Genomic DNA, 14,537 nt, shown 5'->3' with positions numbered 1-14,537 from the left:
AGGCGGGATGACACGGGAAAGAGGCCATATAGGAAAGGACAGGCCAGATGGGAAGGGATGGCAGGGGACAGGGCAGATGATAGGGAATGGACCAGGTTGAGGGGACAGGCCATATAGGTCAGGCCAGGCGGGAGGGGACAGGCCTGGCAGGAGGGGACAGGCCAGGTGGGAGGGGACAGGCCAGGTTGGAGAGGACAGGAAAGGTGGGAGGGGACAGAGCAATGAGGATGAAGAAACTATGTATCATCCTGTAAGATCATGGAGGACGTCCCATCAGTGTTTACATGTAATACAAACATCTTAATTTTTAAGACCCAAAATACAAGTACTTTAGCCTTATCAGCGCTGAATTATATATATATGTTTTTGAAGATGTTTTGTTATAAACAATATTATCATCAGTCTTATTTTTGTGGATGCAGGATAAGGCCCGAAAAGCAATGGACTATTTGTGGAAACAGCGCCATCGAACAAGTGATCTTATGGGGTTGGTTATAAACATACACAATGGAGATTGGATCCGCCGAGGTCAGTGTAATGGATACATCATCATGACTTCCAAACAAAGTACATTTTGTCTCAAAACAATATTTACGCCATTGCCATAACAGGCGACTATGTTTGTCGTAAGAGGCGACTAATGGGATCGGATGGTCAGGCTTGCTGACTTGGTTGACACATGTCATCGGTTCCCAATTGCGCAGATCGATGCTCATGTTGTTGATCACTGGATTGTCTGGTCCAGACTCGATTATTTTACAGACCGCCGCCATATAGCTGGAATATTGCTGAGTGTGGCGTAAAACTCAACTAAGTCACTCACTCTATTGAAAATGAAACCCCTGGTAGTTATAATTATTTACTATACTTGTCGTAAGAGGCGATTCATGAGATCAGGTGGTCAGGCTCGCTGACTTGGTTGACACTTGTCATTGGTTCCCATTTGCGCAGATCGATGCTCATGCTGTTGATCACTGGATCGTCTGGTCCAGACTCGATTATTTACGGACCGTCACCATATAGCTGGAATATTGCTGAGTGTGACGTAAAACTAAACTCACTCACTCACTCACTTTGACTTGGTACTTGGGAAAAAGAATGTTTAAAATATGGTTTTCCCTTCTCAACAGAGAGTGGTGTAGGTGCTGGCATTGACTCATACTATGAGTATGTGTTGAAGTCTTACATTCTGCTCGGGGATGAGACCTACCTGGATCGTTTCAATAAGGTGAGCTGTCTCACTATCCAAATCCTTTGTTTTTCCAGTGAACATCCAGGTTAGAATTGGTCTACAGCAATCCATGCTTGTCTTAGGAAGTGACCTAAAGGATTGGATGGTCAGGTTCACTGACTTGATTGATTCATGTCATCCTATCTCACTGAGAAGAATAATACTCATTAGTTTGGTCACTGGGTTTTGTGGTCTAGGGACCCGTCATGATCCAGGTTAGAATTCTTCTTCAGTAACCCATGCTTGTTGTGAGAGATGACTAATGGGAACAGGTGGTCAGGCTCAATGACTTGGTTGACACATGTCATTGTATCTCAGTTGCACGGATTGATGCTCGTGCTGTTGATCACTTGATTGTCTCATCCAGACTATATTATTTACAGACTGCCTCTATACAGCAGGGATATTGCTGAGTGTGGCGTAAAGCTAAACTTGCACATTCACTTGTGGCGTAGACTTGATTATTTACAGTCGTAGCCGTGTAGCTGGAAAATGGTGGGGTTAAACAACAACAAAGCATATTTATGTAACATGGTTTTACACAGTATAGCTTTCCTCATTACTGGTGATTTGAATACACTTTTTCAAAAAAAACACATGTTATATTTTTGTCCAGAATTACAATTTATCATTTCCCAATCAATTTTGCTGCAGTGAAAATATAATTTATGGCATTCTATAGATAAGCTGTATTTCATTCATAACTGGTGTACTACAGATAAAAGAGGTTTTATGATACTGGTGTTGATACTATCTCAAAATCCGATTTTCAATTTACTGTCAATTAAAAAAATTATAAATTTTATCGGTTATACTATGTGTACCAGTGAGAATCCTGACTACTTTTAGAACATTTCACTCCCACTGAGAGACCATCCTGTGCTTATGCATATCAATATATCTTAGGGTTAAAAATCATTCAACTCGAAAAGACTTTGGGTTGGAGTTTTTGTTGTGGTTGGTGTTTAAATTCATTTAGATTTAATTGATGTAGCTACTGCTGGACTGGACAATGTTAAGGGTTTATAGCTACATCTGTTAGTGTTCTGTATACATGCAACAGTACGGTGCCATGACGAGCTAGCCATTTATGGATGATGTTTAGCGTTTATAGCTACATCTGTAAGTGTTCTGTATACATGCAACAGTACGGTGCCATGACAAGCTAACCATATATGGATGATGTTTAGCATTTATAGCTACATCTGTATGTGTTCTCTATCCATGCAGCACTACAGTGCCGTGATGAGGTACGTGAGTCAGGGTCCCTTGCTGGTTGATGTCCATATGCACAAGCCAATGGCTGCATCCCGGAACTTCATGGATGCTCTGCTGGCCTTCTGGCCTGGACTACAGGTGGGTACAGTGTATGACAGGCCCTGGTCCCCATCCACATAGCGATCTTAGCAGTAATCTAGTTGTAAGTCTGAGTTAGGTAGGGGAGGTACCGTTGTTGAACCAGTAAGATTGCCTTGTTAAACAAGCTCAGCAATGTGTCCGTTAGGTCGTCACATGTCTGGAATCATATCCAGATTTAAGTTATTCCATTGAGTCAGCATGTCATCATTGAAACTTTTGTTATCATGTAAGGGTACCATATGTTATATTTGGGATTACACCTTTTTAGGGAAGTACAAAATTGTAATTGGGACAATTTATAGTTGAGATCACAGCCTTTGTGTACACTACCAGTGGTTCAACTTCCATTTTTGTGGAAGCCATAGTGGCTACGTGGTTAGAAGTCTGACTTTGTGTGCTGACATATGCCTGAGGCCTTAGATTCAAATCACAAATGGACTCAACCTTAAACTAGTACTAGTATCTGTACTTTACTGAGAAATAGTAATCCCACATATAACATGTTACATCTGACCGCTTACTACATGGCATTGTGTATTCATCTTGAAAGAGTGTTTACAGGTGCGGTGAAATCGAGTTTCTAATCATACTTTAGAATACAGTCATCCCTCGCAATAATGCGCTTTGCGATACTGCATATTCGGTTAAACCGCGGGGTAATCCGAGGCTCCCAAAAGTTCATGTCTCATACACATTGCGTAATGAGAGCAATGCATTGACCTAGTAATATATCTCCGCGTGTTCTCTATATATAATTGAGGTCATTATTTAATCCTTTATTGTTAAACATCTACCTCACGTAGCTGCTGCTGGATTATCTGTTGTTTGAGTAAATTAATGAGATCAGCCCTTTGAACTGTCAAAACTAATTTGAACATCAAACATGCCGTGTGTTGTCATTGGAGTAATGACATGGCGGATGTGTACTCAGTGTCAACCGGAGTGTAATCTGGACAATAACCGGAAAAACAGAATCTCATCATTGAACACTTTACTTTCTGCATTGTTAAATGCAGGACTATGAACCTGTAAATACATGTAAATATACAAAAGTACACGTACTTTGATTAATATTTCTATTTTTATCATGCCATCACATAAATGTAGTGTTCATTTCGTGTTTTCTCTTCAATCTTGTCACACCGTGGACATTCTCCAGATTTTAAAGGGATCATCCAGTCACTGCCTTTCTTTATGTAAACAAAATGATACAATATGTTTAATTGACTAAACTGCTCGCATGCCACTGCTTCTCCATGTGTTCGAGAAGGTGAGTTGACATCGGCATCTGAAAAGAAGGAAGTGACTGCTCACTTCTAACTCCCATGCCTTTTAATATCTGAACGATTAGTAACAATCATGTATACTGTTACATTATAGAAGAAAGTCTACTGCGCAATCTGAAATTTCCCTTTATTTGGAAAAAATGACAGCGCCAGTTTGACAGCACCAGGTAAAACTACTGACCATATCATACCACATTAGTAGATTTACATATTAAAGATCGGTCTTACCAAAAGAAAACACAGAAGCACTTTTGTAAGTTTTATTTTCTCCATCACATGCTAGTTTCGTAACCATTCACAGATGCATGTACCAAAGGCAATGTATATATACGCTCTTGTTGCTGAGTCTTTCACTCAACCTATATTCATGTGAGCAATAACACGGGTGTCTAATAACGTGGGTGTTGTCCATGGACCCTAGCGTTATTGCGAGGGACGAGTGTATTTCTCTGATACTTTGATATGCATGCATGTGGCTGCTTGTACTATTCTAGACCTGAGTTGGTTTCGTAGTGCTAGCTCACTGAGAAACCATGCCACATTATAACCTGAATACACCACCCAGACCCAATATACTCACCAGCCCTTGTTCTACCCATTAATGCCGAACACCAGGCAGGGACCATATTTGAATGTCTTTAGGTATGACTGGGCTAGGGCTTGAACCCACGGCCTCAATCTCTCCTGGCGGATGCTCTAACCACTACACCATGTAGGCAGTCAGCTTGTTTACAATATAACCTATGTACCACAGTGCCCTGACATCATAGATATGTGTTTGCAATCAACCACTGAATGATGTTCGGAGAAACACTGATATATTGTCACGTCACTGAAATACTGTTGACTCAGGGTCTTCTATTTTATATACACCCATGAAGATCTGGTCTAGAACTGTACTTCAGTAACCCATTCTTGTTACTTGTTACTAACCCATCGTGTGGTCTGGCTCGCTGACTCAGTTACCACGTCAACATATCCCAAGTGTGTAGATTGATGCTCATGCTGTTGATCCCTCGGTGGTCTGGTTCAGATTCAAATCTTTACAAGCCATCGCCATATTGCCAGAATATTGCTGAGTGAGATGTAAAACTAAACTCGCTTAGTATTTAAGGCACATTCCTGCTTTTGTATGTCCCCAATCATGATGGCTGGCTGATTTCTTGAATTGAAAGTTTTCTGTTGAATAAATGACACTGCTATGTGGGATGGTATTTATTGTAATTTTGACAACAAGTCTAGACTTGTCCTTGGATACAGTGTGGGTGTTTTATAGGTGCTGAAGGGAGACATCCGGCCGGCCATCGAGACACATGAGATGCTGTACCAGGTGATACAAAGACACAACTTCCTGCCTGAGGTATGGAATACTGCTGGTAGCACAACTAAACATTGAACTTATCCTGCAGATAGGCAGTTGAAGAGGATGTTTGTTTTACAGTTTGTGGTTTTAGAATAAGAATTACTGAACCATGTAGTTTAGTTATTTCTGTTTGTATTCATTTCGAATATTGTCTTTCCCTATCAAATAAATTCTCAGTCTTGACTACTTGTATCCATGTACAGACTGCTGCCATATATTACTAGAAAATTGCTCAGTAGCAATGAAGCACAAACAAGCATGTAATTGCTAACCTAATTGCTTGGCTGCAACTAGCTGGATTGCGAATGATATTTTTTGGAGTGGATTCACTTCATGTCTGTAGAAACATTGATATTGTTTACTTATTGCACTTTGTTGTTACTATGTCCTGACTGACAATGAATGACAACATGCCTTTCCCCATCACTGAAATCTTCCTCTCGGATGTACCATCAGGTCTGAACATACTGATGGAAGCTTTTGTAGATGTAAGTGACACCTGACATCATAAGGCAAAAGATGACCTTAGACCTTCATTCATTGAAGGCAGTGGTGTAGCCAAGTGACTAAAGTTCTCACCCATCACACCAAAGGCATGCGTTCAATTCCCTACATGGGTACAATGTGTGAAGACCATATTGCTCAAATATGGCTAGAAGCGGTGTGAAAACATACTCACTCACCCACTCACTCAGTTCCAGTTTAGACCACTGTAACGCAGGATGAGAGTATAAGTCAATGTTATACTCTTATTATGTAATATTTGCTGAAAAATCACATAACACTAATTTGTTGACACTTGCACGTACACAAGATTGAAATGTACGAACACCATGCATGTTATTTCTTTCAGGCTTTCACAACCGATTTTCGAGTTCACTGGAGCCATCATCCTTTAAGGCCTGAATTTGTGGAGTCGACCTACTTCTTGTATAAGGTAGGCACTTTGGGTTATCCCAATTCCCCTCTGTGTACAAGAAAATATCCCAGTACCCCTCTGTGTACTGAAATATATCTGAGTGCCTCTCCATGTACAAAAATACACCCTAGTACCAAACCATGCACAAAAATATATCACAGCTCCTCTCAGTATAAGGAAATGTATGTCAATTCCTCTCTGTGTGATGTGACTGGTTGCATGTGATCTGACTGGCTGCATGTGATCTCATCTGACTAGTTGCATGTGAATTGACTGGTTGTGTGTGGTCTGACTGGTTTTTGTGAGATCTGGCTGGTTGTGTGTGATCTGGTAGAGATCCATGTACACAGGCCACAGACATATAGCTGAGATATTGCTGGGTACAGGTGAACAGTAGTAAACAGCCATTGTTATTTTGATGGGTGTTCTTTTATTTGCAGGCCACAGGTGACCCCCACTACCTTGAGGTTGGCAAACAGGTGGTGGAGAACCTGGATAAGATGGCCCGAGTACCATGTGGATTTGCTGCAATCAAGGACGTCACCACTCTCAGACACGAGGACCAGTAAGTCTGGATACAGCTACAACTATTGCAACTACTACTCACCTGTGACTCAACTACTTAACTGCTACCCTACTACTACTATACTACTGCTGCCACCAACACCATGTCCATCCTTGTCCATCTATCTATCTGTCTTCTTCTTCTTCTTCTTGATTTTAATGGTAGAACAATTATAATGCATCATGCCAATTTAGAAAACGATTGTATTTGTAATTTTTGAGTAATGTGACCAAAAACCATCTGCAAGACTATACCAAGTTTCGATTCAATTGGTCCCTAGTAAACAATTCTGGTTGTAAGTTTGGACAATTGGTTTGTGAGGCTCGGTGACTTGGTAAGTTGTGTGTCAATGAAGTCAGACCATTGCTCAAAATATCAGTCTCAGGATTGTCTGATCAAGATCATATTACGACCCACCTCCATCACAGCATTGCAGGAGTACTGCAATGTAAAACAACAAGCTACCTCAGCTACTATCACTGTTTAGAGCAGCGAGGTAGTCCAGAGCCATCTCATAATGCCAAAGACCTGGGTTCGATTCCTCACATGGTTACAATGTCCCCCACCATGATATTACTGGAATATAGCTAAAAGTGGTAGAAAACTAAACTCACTCACTATCACTGTTGCCTCTGTTGACCACTATTGCTGATATGTGGACTGTTCTTCATTCATGTGTATGTCTTTTTCATCTCTTTAAGGTTGTATGTACTGAATGTTACAGCTGTTGTATGTGACAGAATCGACTTGTATGTGTAGGTGGGGACATTCAGCTATATGTACCTCTTGTTCAAGTATCTGTATCTGTTGTTGTCTGTGATAGAATGGACTCGTACGTGTTGGCGGAGACATTCAAGTATCTGTACCTGCTATTTGCTGAGAAGGAGGAGATGACTTTGGATATTGATGACTACATCTTCACTACCGAAGCCCACCTCTTGCCCCTTACACTATCTGTACAGAACACGTCAAGTATCCCCAAGGTGAATAGAGATCTAGCATTGTGACATTTGGCAGTCTTTAATGTGAAACTGTTGTCCCATTCACCATTAACAGATGCTGACAGAAACCATCCATAATCAGAAAAATAATTCATCTTACCCTAAGCAATGTCGTAGGTCTAGGTGTAGATGTATGTTTATAGAGGTAAGTTATGAGACAACATCTCTTTGACCAATCACATACTTTAACTTCTGACATGTGACAGATTAATCCTGAGGCTTATCGCAATCTGGAAAAGACATTTCGCACAGAGCAGACCACTGAACTTGACCCTACCCAGGTGCCAAGTGAGGCGGATGACGAGGATGATGAGTACAACACGTGCCCCAACTTCCAGGTGCAGATCCCTGGTGGCATCACATACGCCCACTCTCTGCGCAGTCAGATGAAGAACCTGGTTGACAGAGTCAGCCCCAGGCCACGCAGGTATGTCCATACACACAGCCTGCTACGTGTAGTTTTATGGCTGTGTTAAGAACAGAATCTTTCTACTCCTGACACTGCTGCCGATATGGATCCTGACACTGCTCCCAACACTACTCCCAACACTGCTTCCAGCACTGCTCCCAACACTACTCCAGACACTGCTCCCAGCACTGCTCCCAACACTTCTCCCAACACTTCTCCCAACACTACTCCAGACACTGCTCCCGAAACTTCTCCCAACACTTCTCCCAACATTGCTCCAAACACTGCCCCCAACACTGCTCCTGACACTACTCCTAACTCCGCTCCCAACACTTCCTGACACTGCTCCCAACACTGCTCCTGACACTACACCCAACTCCGCTCCCAACACTTCCTGACACTGCTCCCAACACTGCTCCTGACACTACTCCCAACTCCGCTCCCAACACTTCCTGACACTGCTCACAACACTGCTGCAGACACTGCTCCAGACACTGCTCCCAACACTTCTTGACGCTCTTCCCAACACTGCCACTGAGACTACTATACTTTCTTCTCTGTCTTCTAAACCAATATGTGACTCGTTATTACCCTGGATCCTGTTTCACAAAGTCCTTGTAAGTCTAACATCTCATAACTTTTATTGTAGCGTTCATACCTCCTATACTGTAACATAGGAAGTATGAATGCTACGAGAAAAGTTACGAGATCTTAGCCTTACGAGAGCTTGGTGAAACACGGCCCTCATTGAAATGTCCGTTTTACAGCAGTTTGTAAATGAGAGAATGTTGAGGAATATTTGCTATTTCCTGGGATAGTGTTGAAGACTAATTGCCAGGATAATGTTGATGACAGTATAATGTTGATGACTGTATAATGTTGATGACTGTATAATGTTGATGACAGTATAATGTTGATGACAGTATAATGTTGATGACAGTATAATGTTGATGACTGTATAATGTTGATGACAGTATAATGTTGATGACTGTATAATGTTGATGACAGTATAATGTTGATTGACTGTATAATGTTGATGACAGTATAATGTTGATGACTGTTCATATAATAGTAGGAACCAGCCCAGGCTGCATGCATCAGAGTTCATCGCAGGTAATAAGGCACACCTGGACGTCCTCCACAAGATGGGCATCCGCATCGCCACCATGTCGGATGGGCGCATTCAGCTACTGCACACAGCATCAGAGGTATGGGGCAGCTGGGCATTAGGCAGGATCCTGAACCCATCCACACAGCATTCTCAGCTCTGTCACTGTTGATAGGTTCTGTTAAAGAATTAGGATCACTTCACTTAAAGCAATTTCTTGTGTAACTCCATATCATATTTGTCTTGACAATTAAGGAGGAAAAAGGTTGACATGCTTGATGATTTGGTTCATTGCTTGTTTTATATTGATCACTAGATTGTTTGGTCAAGATCTGAACATGCACATGTGCCCTCACACAGGTTGATTAGTGTGGTGGTTCACATAAACATTAACAAAAGTGTTGTTTCTCGGTCCTGTATCCAGTCCATATTTAAATGGCTACATATTTGGAAATGATGCAGTCTCTTTTGATCTCAGGATAGTGATAATATACAGCATAGTGTTTGCAGTTCATTTTGTAGAACCTGAAAGCATCCTCATGTTTTGTTTCTGCAGGCCGCCACCCCTGAAGATGCAGAGGATGGAATGAAGTTTATGCAGGAGATGATAGAACTCTCGAAGACACAGTCACCAGAGGGTAAGGCTGCATAACAGCATTATTATGAGTGTGCTGGTATATACATGGTACAGCACTAAGATATATATATACATGGTACAGCACTAAGATATATATACATGGTACAGCACTAATATATATATACATGGTACAGCACTAATATATATATATACATTGTACAGCACTAATATATATACATGGTACAGCACTAATATATATATACATGGTACAGCACTAATATATATATACATTGTACAGCACTAATATATATACATGGTACAGCACTAATATATATATATACATTGTACAGCACTAATATATATACATGGTACAGCATTAATATATACATGGTAAACAACTAATACATGGTACAGCACTAATATAAATACATGGTACAGCACTAGTATATACATGGTACAGCACTAACATATACATGGTACAGCACTATTATGTATACATGGTACAGCATTAACATATACATGGTACACAACTAATACATGGTACAGCACAAATATAAATACATGGTACAGCACTAATATATATATATACATGGTACAGCACTAATATATATATATATATATATATATATACATTGTACAGCACTAATATATATACATGGTACAGCACTAATATATATATACATTGTACAGCACTAATATATATACATGGTACAGCATTAATATATACATGGTACAGCACTAATATATATACATGGTACAGTGCTAATATATATATGGTACAGCACTAATATATACATGGTACAGCACTAATATATATATATACATTGTACAGCACTAATATATATACATGGTACAGCATTAATATATACATGGTACAGCATTAATATATACATGGTACAGCACTAATATATACATGGTACAGCACTAATATATATACATGGTACAGCATTAATACATGCATGGTAAACAACTAATACATGGTACAGCACTAATATAAATACATGGTACAGCACTAATACTTGGTACAGCACTAATATATACATGGTACAGCACTAATATGTATACATGGTACAGCATTGACATATACATGGTACACAACTAATACATGGTACAGCACAAATATAAATACATGGTACAGTACTAATATATACATGGTACAGCACTAATACATATACATGGTGCAGCATTAATATATACATGGTACAGCACTAATATATACGTTACAGCACTAATATATATACATGGTACAGCATTAATATATACATGGTACAGCACTAATTTATACATGGTACAGCACTAATATATACATAATATAGCATTGTTAGAGTCATTATATACTAATGGTACTAATGTGGACATGGTTACTCCTCATCTTCATACTACGAGTGGAAGACATCAACGTGTGATTATTCTGATGAACACATTTGTGAAGGTTAAAATGCATTGTAAAACCTCACTGACTTATGGCTGTATTTAACTATAAGGGCAAGACAAACCATGACAAGTTGTGGAGATGCTGTAGGTGTTGAAATCTGGAATGAAAGTGATTGACCTGTAAAGATCTTGGTTAGAATTGATCTTCAGTGACCCATGCTTGTTATATGAGGCGACTAATGGGATCAGGTAGTCAGACTCACTGACTGCTGTTGATCACTGGATTGTCTTGTCCAGACTCACTTATTTACAGACTGCTACCATATTGTTGGAACTAGTACAAAGTTTACACACTTACTCCTACCATCAGAAATTTCATCAGAAACACTTCATTTTTATACCAAACTTGAACATTTCAGCATGTACATGATATGCATATATATATCTTGTTACCCTGGTTACAGCTCAACATGACCCAATGTTCGTGCAGCTGGTGTCGGCACCATACTATGGATCTGTGTACTATAGAGCAGGGCCAGCACAGTTTGGATACGATCTCAAAGTCTCGCCACCTGTAAGTTATCAAGTCACTTATGTATTTCAGTGGAAACTGTTTGAGTTGGCTTCTGTATCCGGTTCCTTATTCCCGTTATAGGAGGGTATGAAATGTTACACTCCTATTCATAGAGCTGTCTTACAGCAGTGTATAGTCAGGATTGTTTTGAGTTGATATTAACTTGAGTGACACATAGTGCTAGTTGTTAAAGTGGATATAGATATTGAATCAATATCGATCGATTACAGATGATATCACAGATGTTACTTTGAGCATAACATGCCAAAGCCATATGATAGAAATTAATATCTCACTGGTGAGTAGTCACATGTTCAAGTATGGATTGGTTACAGAACTACTCCAGGACATAGTTAAGAAGCATCCTTTGAATAAAGACAAAACTTTGTGTATTGAGTGAGTCAGTTAGAACTTCATTCTGTCACAAACGTTTGTGTCTGTATTAATAATGTTGATATATCAGTTGTCATTTACTATCAACAATATCTCTTAGTATTGATCTATTTAGCCAGCAGTGGTGACAATTAGCATTCTTAGTACTGACATATTGTTTTGAAATGATTGAGGTTTAACAGTTCATTTGGAAAGGAAACCTTACTACCTGATTGTATTCTTAGTAATTATCTTTACTCCATTACTGTCATGCATGCTGTGGTAACACTCATTGGATGTTCGTGCTTGAATGTAGATGAAGAGAGGGGAAAATGCTACAACAAAGTATTATTCCAATGTCAAGTGTCAGCATGACAATTCAGTAAGCATTTCTATTAGTTATTTTAATGACAACATAATGCTTGCCGTTTTTTCAGATTCAGGGACAGCTTGCTATAGCATCTCCATTCAAAGCTTGCAGCCCTATGGTGAACCCACAGGCAGTGCAGGGGAAGATAGTGCTGCTGGAGCGGGGAGACTGTATGTTTGTGGACAAGGTAGGAGATTCCCAGACACTGTAGCTTCAAGTCAGTGTGTACACTGACCTGTCATTTGTTATATTCGATGTCTTAATCAGGATGATTTTCTTTGAAATGGTACCATTGCAGTTCTTCAAAGACTACTTGACCCATGAAGGTCCGGGATGGAATAGGCCTTCAGCAACGAGGCGTCTATGCTTGTTGTAAGAGGCAACTAATGGGATCAGGTGGTCAGGCTTGCTGACTTGGTTGTCATCGGTTCCCAATTGCGTAGATCATGCAGTTGATCACTGGATTGTCTCCAGACTCAATTATTTACAGACCGTTGTCATATATTGGTTCCGAATTGTGCACTTCGATGCCCATGCTGTTGATCATTGGGTTATCCGGTCCATACTCCGTTATGTATAGACTGTTACCATAAAGCTTGAATATTGCTGCGTGCTGTGTAAAACTAACCTCAGTCACTCTTGAAAGGGAGAAACACTTTGTTCCCCATTTGCCCACAACCCTTTTGGAAAAAAGGGGTAGAATTTACACCCAGCAACTTTTTGCTTGTCAACAAAGGTGAAGAAATTGGGTGGTGATTCTCGGGAATTTTGCCCAGTATGTTATGATAAAGAGGCCAGTAATCATTAACTGAATGTTGATCAGTTATTGATTAATACTGGAGAAGTAACAGATGGTATTACTGATCATTTATCTATAAAGCTAGCATTAGACTGCATGTCATCATAACCCTACTGGGTGGAACAATACTTGTCATATCAGTCATTGGGTTGTCTGTCCAAGATTGACATTTTAACAGGCGGCCATTGTATTGGGGGAATTTTACTGACTGGGGCATATATTATAAATTGTTTCATTTCTCTCTGCAGGCTAGAAATTTGCAAAAGGCTGGAGCTGTTGGAGGAATTGTACTGGGTAAGATTATATCAGACTTTACTTTCAGTGGCCATGTAGAACTGTGATGTAATCAGCTTTGACAGATCTCCTGAACAATCTATGTACATGTATATCCAGTAGTCCTCGTGAATTTGACAGTGATTGTTTTTAGAGCAGTGCATTATTGAGGGCCATCTTTACAAAACCTTGGTTATTGATACACAATATGTCAATCAGTGAAGTGTTTAATGGAGACACAATGTCATTTACATACTGCAGTCATTCTGCTGGAATATTGCTGAGTATGGTAGTGGAGTTTTTGACAGTGGCTCTAAGTACGAAGTTGTCAAAGTTTGAACAAGTGTAACTTTTGACATTGCTATAGAAATACATTGCCTACATGAACGGTCCATTAGTAAAAACATCCCATTTATTTGTAGCCATGGTTGTTTACATAAGCAAATTGTACCTGCAAGTCGATAATAATCAACATAAGCCCCAACTCTTCCTTCCCTCCCCTCCCCACCTTCCAAGCCATAACTTATGAACGGTCCCTAGACAAGGAAGCAAAGGTTTGGGTATAAAGTGGTGTGATATGCGACTGATCACGTCAGTGTGACCTCACAGCATGGATTGTATGTTGTACCCCACTGGTATCAGGGTGAGTGACTTAGCTTGAATGATGCTGATTCAGACATTAAACATTACTAGTAAGCTTCTCGACAAGGAGTCATAACAAACATGGTAGTAGGTCAAGGGTTCTGTTTCAATATTTTCAGACCAGAATGAAGGGAGCACAAGTGAGAGCCAGACTCTGTTTGCCATGTCTGGGGATGGACAGAACGACATCACCATTCCCATGGTATTTCTCTTTAGGAAGGAAGGCAATGCAATCATCTCAGTGCTGTCTCAGGACAATGATCAGCAGGTGTTACTGACTAAAGAAGCAAAGTCTACAGGTAAGTCTGTTCACCC

The 14,537-nt window shown here is 40.1% G+C and overlaps 1 protein-coding gene across 2 annotated transcripts in view; it reads left to right on the top strand.

Moving 5' to 3' along the window:
• LOC137273778 (ER degradation-enhancing alpha-mannosidase-like protein 3) overlaps positions 1 to 14,537 on the top strand; it is a 34,149-nt gene that overhangs the window by 14,664 nt on the left and 4,948 nt on the right. The window contains exons 8-21 of one of the 2 annotated variants that reach the window (XM_067806625.1): positions 423 to 528; positions 1,131 to 1,228; positions 2,462 to 2,587; positions 5,153 to 5,236; positions 6,093 to 6,176; positions 6,599 to 6,723; positions 7,547 to 7,706; positions 7,931 to 8,151; positions 9,206 to 9,341; positions 9,798 to 9,879; positions 11,657 to 11,766; positions 12,576 to 12,695; positions 13,556 to 13,601; positions 14,342 to 14,521. In XM_067806625.1, the coding sequence (XP_067662726.1) occupies positions 423 to 528; positions 1,131 to 1,228; positions 2,462 to 2,587; positions 5,153 to 5,236; positions 6,093 to 6,176; positions 6,599 to 6,723; positions 7,547 to 7,706; positions 7,931 to 8,151; positions 9,206 to 9,341; positions 9,798 to 9,879; positions 11,657 to 11,766; positions 12,576 to 12,695; positions 13,556 to 13,601; positions 14,342 to 14,521 (1,678 nt within the window). The remainder of the gene's footprint in view (positions 1 to 422; positions 529 to 1,130; positions 1,229 to 2,461; positions 2,588 to 5,152; positions 5,237 to 6,092; positions 6,177 to 6,598; positions 6,724 to 7,546; positions 7,707 to 7,930; positions 8,152 to 9,205; positions 9,342 to 9,797; positions 9,880 to 11,656; positions 11,767 to 12,575; positions 12,696 to 13,555; positions 13,602 to 14,341; positions 14,522 to 14,537) is intronic. The other variant, XM_067806624.1, reaches the window with a different exon arrangement.

This window comes from Haliotis asinina, chromosome 2, assembly GCF_037392515.1.
Source record: "Haliotis asinina isolate JCU_RB_2024 chromosome 2, JCU_Hal_asi_v2, whole genome shotgun sequence".
In the NCBI taxonomy this organism is placed as follows: Eukaryota; Metazoa; Mollusca; class Gastropoda; order Lepetellida; family Haliotidae; genus Haliotis; species Haliotis asinina.
Note: the sequence above shows the minus strand (reverse complement) of the source record. Positions and strands in the feature narration are given on the sequence as shown.